The sequence below is a fragment of the Gekko japonicus genome, unplaced genomic scaffold, assembly GCF_001447785.1.
Source record: "Gekko japonicus isolate JY-2015 unplaced genomic scaffold, Gekko_japonicus_V1.1 scaffold291, whole genome shotgun sequence".
Taxonomy (NCBI): domain Eukaryota; kingdom Metazoa; phylum Chordata; class Lepidosauria; order Squamata; family Gekkonidae; genus Gekko; species Gekko japonicus.
The window spans coordinates 979,076-990,199 of record NW_015175978.1 but is presented as its reverse complement, the minus strand read 5'-3'; the positions used below and the strand labels follow the sequence as shown (position 1 = coordinate 990,199).

The window sequence follows — 11,124 nt, the reverse complement described above, 5'->3', positions numbered from 1 at the left end:
GGCTTGCAAACTCCTTTCCCTCCCCCTCCCCACAACAGACACCCTGTGAGGTTAGGTGGGGCTGAGAGAGCTCTGACAGAAACTGCTCTTTTTCAAGAACAGCTCTTGTCAGAACTACGGCATGCCCAAGGTCATCCAGCCAGGTGCAAGTGGAGGAGTGGGGGACTCAAACCCGGTCCTCCCAGATTAGAGTCCGCGCACTGAACCACGACACCAAACTGGCTCTTGTGCACTGAAAGTGGGTTGAACGTGGATTATTTAGCGTGTGTGATCTCAGCCTTTTGTCTATCAGCAGCTGCCTGGAGAGAGGATTCCTTGGGAAATCTGCTACTGCTGGAGTATTGCTTACTCTGAGTAAGCAGTCATGTCTTTCATTCTCTTGCCATCCCACCCCTCTTCTGCCAATTCAGAGCACACCTTTCTTATACCTAAATTCAGGATGGTAACCGTGTGGGTCTGAAGCTGCAGAATAAAGTTTGGGTCATAGGAACACAAGGGAAGCCATGTTGGATCAGGCCAACGGCCCATCCAGTCCCACACTCTGTATGTCACACAGGAGCCAAAACCCAGGTGCCATCAGGAGGTCCACCAGCGGGGCCAGAACTCCAGAAGCCCTCCCACTGTTGCCCCCCCCAAGCACCAAGAAAACAGAGCATCACTGCCCCAGACATAAGAACATTAGAGAAGCCATGTTGGATCAGGCCAATGGCCCCACTAGTCCAACACTCTGGGTCACACACTGGCCAAAAATACCAGGTGCCACCAGGAGGTCCAGCAGTGGGGCCAGAACTCCAAAAGCCCTCCCACTGTTGCCCCCCAAGCACCAAGAATACAGAGCATCACTGCCCCAGACATAAGAACATCAGAGAAGCCATGTTGGATCAGGCCAGTGGCCCCTCCAGTCCAACACTCTGTGTCACACAGTGGCCAAAAATACCAGGTGCCGTCAGGAGGTCCAACAGCGGGGCCAGAACTCCAGAAGCCCTCCCACTGTTGCCCCCCAAGCACCAAGAAGACAGAGCATCACTGCCCCAGACATAAGAACATAAGAGAAGGCAATGTTAGATCAGGCCAATGGCCCATCCGGTCCAACACTCTGTGTCACACAGTGGCCAAAAATACCAGGTGCCATCAGGAGGTCCAGCAGTGGGGCCAGAACTCCAGAAGCCCTCCCACTTTGGCCCCCCAAGCACCAAGAAGACATAGCATCACTGCCCCAGACATAAGAACATAAGAGAAGCCATGTTGAATCGGGCCAGTGGCCCATCCAGTTCAACACTCTGTGTCACACAGGGACCACCAGCAGGGCCATATATTGTACACGGTTCCCAGCTAGTTCCTTCTCTAAGTTCTGGGCAGGAAGGGCAGCAGCATCCGACCATGCAGTTCCCTGCCATACACACGTACGCACACACACACGTGCCCTTGTAGTGGGGCAGTCCAGGACGTATTTCTGTCCTTCAGCGGCTCTTTGGCATGCTGGCGGCCCTAGCCCCAGCCTCCATGCCTTTCTTGTGGCTGCCACACGGGGGGGGGGGTCCAGACCCGTGTGCAGAAACGATGCCCGCCACACTGAGCCAGCACCGGCTTGACTCGGTACAAAGAGGTTCCCCATCACCGGCCCACCGTCTTCCAGCAGATCGAGGCCAGCTTCTCACCTGAGGTCTTGGGTGGCTTCAGCCCTTTGCCTCCGGTGGGCTTAAAGCCGTTGAGGGCCCAATCCACCATCGGCTTCAGCTTCTCTTCCAGGGAATCCCCTGCGGCGCTCGAGAAAGTCTTCCCCGCTCGGCTGCTCGCCACCTGCCAAAGGGAGGTGCCCGTGAGTGCCAACAAAGACATCTGCCAACGCCTTTCCTGGCAGCGGCCAAGTGTTTTTGCAAAGTGGGTGGGGCCAAGTAGGGCTTCCAGCCAGCAAGGCTACTGGTTAGCGACTGGAGATGCGGGTTTTTGTGGACATTATTTCGGCTAGCAGCTACCGTCACTGAATAAGGATCTTCACTGTGTGACTGCAGGTGAGCTGCGGCAGCCATTTTGTGCCTGGCCCCGCCTCCCGGGGCAGCCATCTTGGGGGGCTGTGTCCGCCACAGTGCGTCAGAATTCCAAAACTGCCCACGGGCTCGAAAAAGGTTGGGGATCCCAGCTCTGCTAAGCTGTATATTGAATTTTAAATGTTTTTATGTATATTTTATGGCATCGTGCCTTTTGTACGTCAGCCAGAGCCCAGCATAAGCTGGGATAGGGTGAATAATAATAATAATAATAATAATAATAATAATAATAATAATAATAATATGCCACATCAGTGCTTCATAAGCGGAGTCAGAATAGATCTCCAATTGGGGGGGGGCACTTTGCTAAATTCTCCCCAGAAACAGTGTTGCAGCAATGGGATCGGCAGAAGTATACCAGGCTCTTGCCAAAGGCCGTCAAGCCAACGATGGTGTAGGCATCCAGTTAGAAAAGAGAAGAAGAGGAGATTGGGTTTATACCCTGCCCTTCACTTCCCAAGGGAGTCTCAGAGCGGCTGACAAACTCCTTCCCCTTCCCCTCCCCACTACAGACACCCTGTGAGGTCAGTGGGGCTGAGAAAGCTGACAGAAACTGCTCTTTTTCAAGAACAGCTCTTATCAGAACTGTGGCTTGCCCAAGGTCACCCAGCAGGTGCAAGTGGCGGAGTGGGGAATCAAACCCAGTTCTCCCAGATTAGAGGCCACACACTTAACCACGACACCAAACTGGCTCTTAACCACTACACCAAACTTACAAAATGCTTGTGAAGGAATTGAGGGGAGGGGATGTGGCTCAGTGGTTGAGCATCTGCTTGGCCTGCAGAAGGTCCCAGGCTCAGTTCCTGGCATCTCTAGTAAAAAGGACCAGGCAAGAGATGATGTGAAAGACCTCAGCCTGAAATATGGGAGAGCCACTGCCACTTTGAGCAGACAATACTGATCTCGATGGACCAAGGGTGGGGAGGGGCTGTGGCTCAGTGGAAGAGCCTGGCATGCAGAAGGTCCCAGGTTCAATCCCCGGCATCTCCAGCTAAAAGGACCAGGCAGGAGGTGATGGGAAAGACCTCTGCCTGAGACCCTGGAGAGCTATGGGAAGGGCCTGTGGCTCAGATGAAGAGCCTCTGCCTGGCATGCAGGAGGTCCCAGGTTCAATCCCCGGCATCTCCCGCTAAAAGGACCAGGCAGGAGGTGATGGGAAAGACCTCCGCCTGAGACCCTGGAGAGCTATGGGAAGGGGCTGTGGATCAGTGGAAGAGCCTCTGCCTGGCATGCAGAAGGTCCCAGGTTCAATCCCCGGCATCTCCAGCTAAAAGGACCAGGCAGGAGGTGATGGGAAAGACCTCCGCCTGAGACCCTGGAGAGCTATGGGAAGGGGCTGTGGCTCAGTGGAAGAGCCTCTGCTTGGCATGCAGAAGGTCCCAGGTTCAATCCCCGGCATCTCCCGCTAAAAGGACCAGGCAGGAGGTGATGGGAAAGACCTCCGCCTGAGACCCTGCAGAGCTATGGGAAGGGGCTGTGGATCAGTGGAAGAGCCTCTGCCTGGCATGCAGGAGGTCCCAGGTTCAGTCCTCGGCATCTCCAGTTAAAAGGACCAGGCAGTAGGTGATGGGAAAGACCTCTCTGCCTGTGACCCTGGAGACCTGCTGCCAGTATTGAGTGGATAAATCTGACCTTGATGGACCGAGGGTCCGAAGGCAGCTTCATGTGTTCATGTCAATATTAGCGCCAAGAGAGAGCCATCATAGCTTCAGCTGAACCTCAAACTGATGATTTCTCAGGCACATCATCCTCCCAGAATGCAGCACTGGTTGGTGGCCCAAAGCTCCCCAAAAGAGTTGACTCGCTTGAGGGCCATTAAACACAGGAAAGGGGGTAGGCAGCCAACACGAACAGAGACCCAAAGGTGATCGCCAGAGCCCCCGCCAACCCCTTCGCAGTCATTCTGCCCAGTTACCTCCAAAACGTGCAGGATGGCTTGCCGGTAGGATACGAGCTTATGGAAGGTGGTGCTGTTGAAATGCTCTGAGAAGGCCACCAGTCCAACCAGTTTGTCTGCTGAGACCTGCAGTGGGAACAAGTTTACTGTGATCAAGGAGGAGGGATCCTCCAACCCGCCTACCACAGCATAAGAACATCGGAAGATAACCAGTTCCTCTGGAGGGCCAACAACAGGGCAGGGGAGGCCGAGGCCTTCAGAAGAACATCAGAAGAGCCCTGCTGGATCAGACCAGTGGTCCATCTAGTCCAGCATCCTGTCTCACACAGTGGCCAACCAGTTCCTCTGGAGGGCCAACAATGGGGCATAGAGGCCGAGGCCTTCAGAAGAACATCAGAAGAGCCCTGCTGGATCAGACCAGTGGTCCACCTAGTCCAGCATCCTGTCTCACACAGTGGCCAACCAGTTCCTCTGGAGGGCCAACAACAGGGCAGAGAGGCCGAAGCCTTCAGAAAAATTTCAGAAGAGCCCTGCTGGATCAGACCAGAGATCCATCTAGTCTAGCATCCTGTCTCCCACAGTGGCCAACCAGTTCCTCTGGAGGACCAACAACAGGGCAGGGGAGGCCAAGGCCTTCCCATGAACTTCAGAAGAGCCCTGCTGGATCAGACCAGAGATCCATCTAGTCTAACATCCTGTGTCACACGGTGGCCAACCAGTTCCTCTGGATGGCCAACAATGGGGCATAGAGGCCGAGGCCTTCCCATGATAAGAACATCAGAAGAGCCCTGCTGGATCAGACCAGTGGTCCACCTAGTCCAGCATCCTGCCTGACACAGTGGCCAACAGTTCCTCTAGAGGGCCAACAACAGGGCACAGAGGCCGAGGCCTTCATAAGAAGAAGAACCCTGCTGGATCAGACCAGTGAGGGTCCATCTAATCCAGCCTCCTGTCTCACACAGGGGCCAACCAGTTCCTCTGGAGGGCCAACAACAGGGCAGAGAGGCCGAAGCCTTCAGAAGAGCCCGGCTGGATCAGGCCAGTGGCCCATCCAGTCCAACACTCTGTGTCACACAGTGGCCAAAACCCAGGTCCACCAGCAGGGCCACGTCAGCTACGCTGCCATTGTATTAGGGGGGAGGCCGCTGGATGAGTGGACCTCTGCTCCATCTTGTCCCACAATTTTTTCATTATTCCTCCCAGCCTTTGGAGGGTCCCAGCAGCCTCTCTAGAGCAGGGGTGTCGAACTCATTTGTTATGAGGGCCGGATCTGACAAAAAGGAGACCTTGTTGGGCCGGGCCACGTGTGTCATAAAACGTAATGCCAGGTAGCGGGGATATGAACATTATAAAGGACACAGACAAACACAATTAAATTTTTAATTTTTTTTTTTAAATAAAACATGTCTCCTGTATACGATTGAGGCAGCCGGGCCGGGAAACGAGCTCCGGTTGGTTCCCTCCCTCCCCCCTGGGAGGAGGAGGGGGAGGAGCCTCAGCCAAAGCTTCACCAGACTCTCTCAATCGCACAGGAGAGGCTTGCCTACCTATCTCTCCTGTGCAATTGAGAGAGTCTGGTAAAGCAATCTGTGATGTAGCAGCAGCAGCATAACTGGAAAAGGAAGCAGGAAACAGCCAGGACCTTGCGGGCCGCATTGTAGCCCTACGAGGGCCTGATCTGGCCCCCAGGCTGCATGTTTGACACCCCTGCTCTAGAGAAACTGGAACTTTGGAACTCCCTCCATGGGGAGAGTTATCGGTTTCTCTCTATCAGTGTCTTCTGCCAGCGGGTGAAGACAGTTTCGTTTCGCATAACCCCAAGAGTGGTTATTGGCCTTCTCCCCGCTTCTGGTATCGTTCGTGCGTTGCAATTGAATTGTTTTTATAATTTTAAATGTTGTTCTAATGTTTTTATGCGCACCGTCTTCCAAGACCCTGGTCAGATGAGAAAGATGGCATAAAAATATTTTAAACAAATAAAGTAAATTGAGAGACAGAAAGAGGGATGCAGTTGGTCGCATCCCTTCCAACCAGTGTTCCCTCTAAGCTGAGTTAGTGTGAGCTAGCTCACAGTTTTTTTAGCCTCCGGCTCACACATTTTTGTCTCAGCTCAGGAAGGAGGGCTCCAGCGCAAACTAAGTTATACCGTAGCCAAATCACCTGCTCACGACTTTAATGCCAGTAGCTCACAAAGTAGAATTTTTGCTCACAGGACTCCACAGCTTAGAGGGAACACTGCTTCCAACATATTAACAGCTCAGCTGAAGGTCTGGAGAAAAGGCTAAGAAATCTCTGCTCTTCTCTATCTCCCATTTATACCCAGGACAGGATTTTCCTTTATATATTCGTTTTCATTTTTTTAATAATAAACAAAACAGCTAACCCAGTTCACAAGGCCTGAAACGTTCCCTTGACACATGTGGCTTTCGACAATGGCCAGAGATGCCGCAGGGCCATCGGCAAGCCCTCTTCCCTTCCGCCACGCCTCTTACCTCAGAAAACTTTCCGTCCCCGAACCACTTCACCCAGCGCATCCCGGGAGCAGCCTGGCGCTTGCCGGTGGCTCTCCAAGACACTACAATGGCCGGCCACCAAGAGAAGCCTTTGATTTTGCCCCAGATGAGCTCCCCGATTCTAAAATCCTTCCCATCCTGCAAGCCAAAGACAGGGCAAGGTCACTGTATGAAAGAAACATCCTCATTACCAGGGGTCATTTTGTAGAAAAAGAGGTGCAGGAGCTCATTAGCATAACTCATTAGCATAACTCATTTGCATATGCCACACCCCCTGACATCACCGGAAATGTGTCGGAAGGCATCACCCACCGCTCAGGCTCCACTGGACTGTTTTGGATTGCTAGCTATTGGGGGGGGGAATGTGCAGATCTGTCCTCAAAGAGGAGGGAGAGCTTGTACCTGAATAAAACTTGGTCTTAAAGGTGCCACTGGACTGTTTTTTTGGGGGGCTCTCCAACTTACCTGGCTGCTTCTTGCTCTGAGGGCTGCTGGGAGCAGGGGTGTGGCTTGTTGCTGTGCCCGCCCCCTGACGTCACCGGAAGCGTGTCAGAAGGCAACACCCACTGCTCAGGCTCCACTGGACTGTTTTGGATTCCTAGCTATTGTGAGGGGGGGGGAACGTGCAGATCTGTCCTCGCGGAGAAGGGAGAGCTGGTACCTGAATGAAACTTGGTCTTAAAGGTGCCAGTGGACTGTTTTTTTGGGGGGGCTCTCCAACTTATCTGGCTGCTTCTTGCTCTGACTGAGGGCTGCTGGGAGCAGGGGTGGGGTTTGTTGCATGTGCCCGCCCCCTGGGCTCTTTACTGCTGGAGCTCCGCTCCTGTGCGCTCCTGCAGAAAATGACCCTTGCTCATTACTACCAGTAAGCATCTTGGAGGTGGTATGTAGGGATGTTCGGGCCCCTTTCAGGCTGCTGCGGGTTGATTCAGAATTATCTGATCTGAATTGGCTTGCCGCCGAATTTCGGCGGCAATTCGGCCCCATTATATTCTATGGGCCATTGCAGTCAATGACAAAAACATAGAGTATATTCTCTGGGCTGGAGGGGAGGCAGTTTGAGAAAGAGGCTCCAAACTCGCAGGGTAGTTGCTGGAGCCTCTCCCCATAGATACCCACCAAGTTTCAAGAACATTGGACCAGGGGGTCCAATTCTACGGGCCCCCATCCCCGCCATTGTTCTCTATGGTGGGGAAAAAGTAGCTACCCTGTGAGTTTGGAGTCCTAACCAGGGTTGATTCTGCTTAGCTGCAGAGTTCTGATGAGATCGAGCTAGCCTGGGCCATCCAAGTAATAAGAACATAAGAACATAAGTGAGGCCATGTTGGATCAGGCCAGTGGCCCATCCAGCCCAACACTCTGTGTCACACAGTGGCCAAAACCCAGGGGCCATCAGGAGGTCCACCAGCGGGGCCAGGACTCAAGAAGCCCTCCCACTGGTGCCCCCCCCAAGCACCAGGAAGACAGAGCATCTCTGTCCCAGACAGAGTGTTCCTTGTGTCTAATAACCACTGATGGACCTCTCCTCCATATAAGAACATACGAGAAGCCATGCTGGATCAGGCTAATGGCCCATCCAGCCCAACACTCTGAGTCACACAGTGGCCAAAACCCAGGGGCCATCAGGTCCAGCAGCGGGGCCAGGACTCCAGAAGCCCTCCCACTGTTGCCCCTCCAAGCACCAAGAAGACAGAGCATCTCTGGCCCAGACAGAGTGTTCCTTGTGTCTAATAACCTCTGATGGACTTCTCCTCCATATAAGAACATACGAGAAGCCATGCTGGATCAGGCTAATGGCCCATCCAGCCCAACACTCTGTGTCACACAGTGGCCAAACCCCAGGGGTCATCAGGAGGTCCAGCAGTGGGGCCAGAACTCCAGAAGCCCTCTCACTGTTTGCCCCTCAAGCACCAAGAATACAGAGCATCACTGCCCCAGATATACGGCAGTTTCACACACTACATAACACACTTCCAATGCACTTTGCAACTTGATTTTACTGTTCCATCTGTACCTTGTGGCTAAGAGCCACCGATGGACCTCTGCACCATATGTTTCTCCAATCCCCTCTTGAAGCTGTCTATGCTTGTAGCCGCCACCCCTTCCTGCAGCAGTGAATTCCACGTGTTAAAGTCGGGGCAAATAAACCCCATACTCCCATCAGTTGGTCTTAAAGGTGTGCATGCACACAAAAGCGTATACCCAGAATTAAACGCTGTTGGTCTTAAAGGTGTGCATGTACACAAAAGTTTATACCCAGAAGTAAACGCTGTTGGTCTTAAAGGTGTGTATGCACAAGAAAGCGTATGCCCAGAATTAAATGTTGTTGGCCTTAAATGTGCCCCTGGACTCAAACTTTGTTCCGCTGCTTCAGACCAGCGCGGCGAGCCCACTGAATCTATCTTGCAGGGATGTGGCAAGCATCCCAGCCAGGCTTCCTTGGCTCAGGGGAGGCGCGTGTGTCCCCAGATCTCTCTTGCTCCACAGTCAGTCTCAGAGGGGACCTACCCCACCTCTTACACACCCACCTTAGCCAATCCCCTACCTGGTATTCCTCGAAGCTCCTCAAGGTTCCTGAGTAGGCCGGAGAACACCCATTGGGGACGGTGATGCCACTCCGGAAGGAGTCAGAGGAATCGCTGTCCACAAAGACAGTCTCGGTAGCCTCAGACAGCCGCTTGGAATACTGGAGAGAGGAAGGAAGAGCTGGGAACGGAGGTCCAGGAGGACACAGACGCCGGGCAAGCCCAGGATAAAAACTCCCGGGGACCTTCGGCAAGGAAGGGGACAGTAGAATAAGCACTGGGGACCGTCCAGGATTCGGGACCGTCATGTATCACCTCTATTTGAAACGTTGCGGACTCACGAGGAGCCCCCATGTCCTGGCAGAGTCGGGGGCCTCTCCTCGCTGTCAGCCCACAATGCAGCGGCCGACAAGCCGGGAACGGAGGCCAGGCCCCACCAGCGTCTCCAGCATCTCAAGAAGCAAAACCTGGCCTCTGCCAACTACTGCCCGTTCCCGCCCCTGCAGCCCCCCAGAGAGAGGGCCCAAGAGCCTACCCGGATTTTGTGCCTCTCCTTGAAGCCTTGCACGCTCTCCACGTCATCTTTGGGTTTCTTCTCCTGTGAGGCCGGCCCTGCCTGGAAGACTATCCGGGGCGGGGGTCTCTGTCGCAAGCTGTTCTCCCAACCGGCAGTTCCGCGGGTTCGTACCTGGGAGCCAAACAGACACAGGGAGCTCGCTCCGGAGGAGCAAACGGGATGCAGAATCCCTACTATTCCATTGGGAACAGATCAAGAGCCCCAGGCGCCTTCCCAAAAATGGCCAAAAGAAACAGCGGTCCATACACAGTGCCTTCTCTGCTGTGGCTCCCAACTTATTTATTTATTTAGAAGAAGAAGAAGAGAAGAGATTGGATTTATATCCCGCCCTTCACTACCCAAAGGTGTCTCAGAGCGGCTTACAAACTCCTTTCCCTTCCCACAACAGACACCCTGTGAGGTAGGTGGGGCTGAGAGAGCTCTGACAGAAACTGCTCTTTTTCAAGAACAGCTCTTATCAGAACTACGGCTTGCCCAAGGTCATCCAGTCAGGTGCAAGTGGAGGAGGATTTGCTCATTAATTTGACCCTGTTGATTGTGTTGAATGCAACAAAGGCGGACCATAAATAACAAAGGAGGAGGAGGAGGAGGAGATTGGATTTATACCCCACACTTCACTTGGAATCTCAGAGCGGCTGACAATCTCCTTTCCCTTCCCCTCCCCACAACAGACACCCTGTGAGGTAGACGGGGCTGAGAGAGCTCTTTCAAGAACTGCCCCTGAGAAAACAGCTCTGACAGAACTATGGCTTGCCCAAGGTCATCCAGCAGCTGCAAGTGGAGGAGTGGGGAATCAGATTAGTCCAAGCGCTTAACCACCACAACAAACTGGCTCTAAATGAATATAAGCCAAGCACGCCACTAAAGAGCAAAGGACAAGGATGCAGGAGTTCACGATATGCCCAAAGCCCGCTTGGAATGCAGAGGAGGATGCTCAGACGCCGCTGCAGACCTTGGTTAAATTCTTCTCAAGGCTGCAGGAATTCCACAGTCCCCACCAGCCATGTCCTAAGCATGCCGGATCTGATATCAGAAGCAGCATCCGCCACTCTCCCAGTTTCTGCTCCTCACCTATGACCAACCCAGCGTCTTTCACACAGAGTACACAACGGAACAGTAGCAGGTTTTGTTTTGTCCTCAGTTTGGTGTCGTGGCGAAGTGCGCGGACTCTGATCTGGGAGAACCGGGTTTGGTTCCCCACTCCTCCACTTGCACCTGCCTGGATGACCTCGGGCAAGCCGTAGTTCTGATAAGAGCTGTCCTTGAAAAAGAGCCGTTTCTGTCAGAGCTCTCTCAGCCCCACCTGCCTCACAGGGTGTCTGTTGCGGGGAGGGGAAGGGAAAGGAGATTGTAAGCCGCTCTGAGACACCTTTGGGTAGTGAAGGGCAAGGGGTATAAATCCAGTCTCCTCTTCTTCTTCTACCTCACGGGGTGTCTGTTGTGGGGAGGGGAAGGGAAAGGAGTTTGTGAGCCACTCCGAGACTCCCTTGGGTAGTGAAGGGCGGGGTATAAACCCAATCTCTTTTCTTCTTCTTCTTCTTCTTCTTCTTCTTCTTCTTCTTCT

The 11,124-nt window shown here is 53.4% G+C and overlaps 1 protein-coding gene across 1 annotated transcript in view; it reads right to left on the bottom strand.

Annotated features, from left to right (window-relative positions):
- Window positions 1-11,124, bottom strand: part of DNMT3B (DNA (cytosine-5-)-methyltransferase 3 beta) — a 45,156-nt gene that overhangs the window by 29,849 nt on the left and 4,183 nt on the right. Inside the window, exons 3-7 of the mRNA XM_015426174.1 lie at window positions 9,519-9,671; window positions 9,004-9,144; window positions 6,438-6,596; window positions 3,964-4,071; window positions 1,659-1,800 (exon numbers count right to left, since the gene is read on the bottom strand). Coding sequence (XP_015281660.1) covers window positions 1,659-1,800; window positions 3,964-4,071; window positions 6,438-6,596; window positions 9,004-9,144; window positions 9,519-9,671 — 703 coding nt within the window. The remainder of the gene's footprint in view (window positions 1-1,658; window positions 1,801-3,963; window positions 4,072-6,437; window positions 6,597-9,003; window positions 9,145-9,518; window positions 9,672-11,124) is intronic.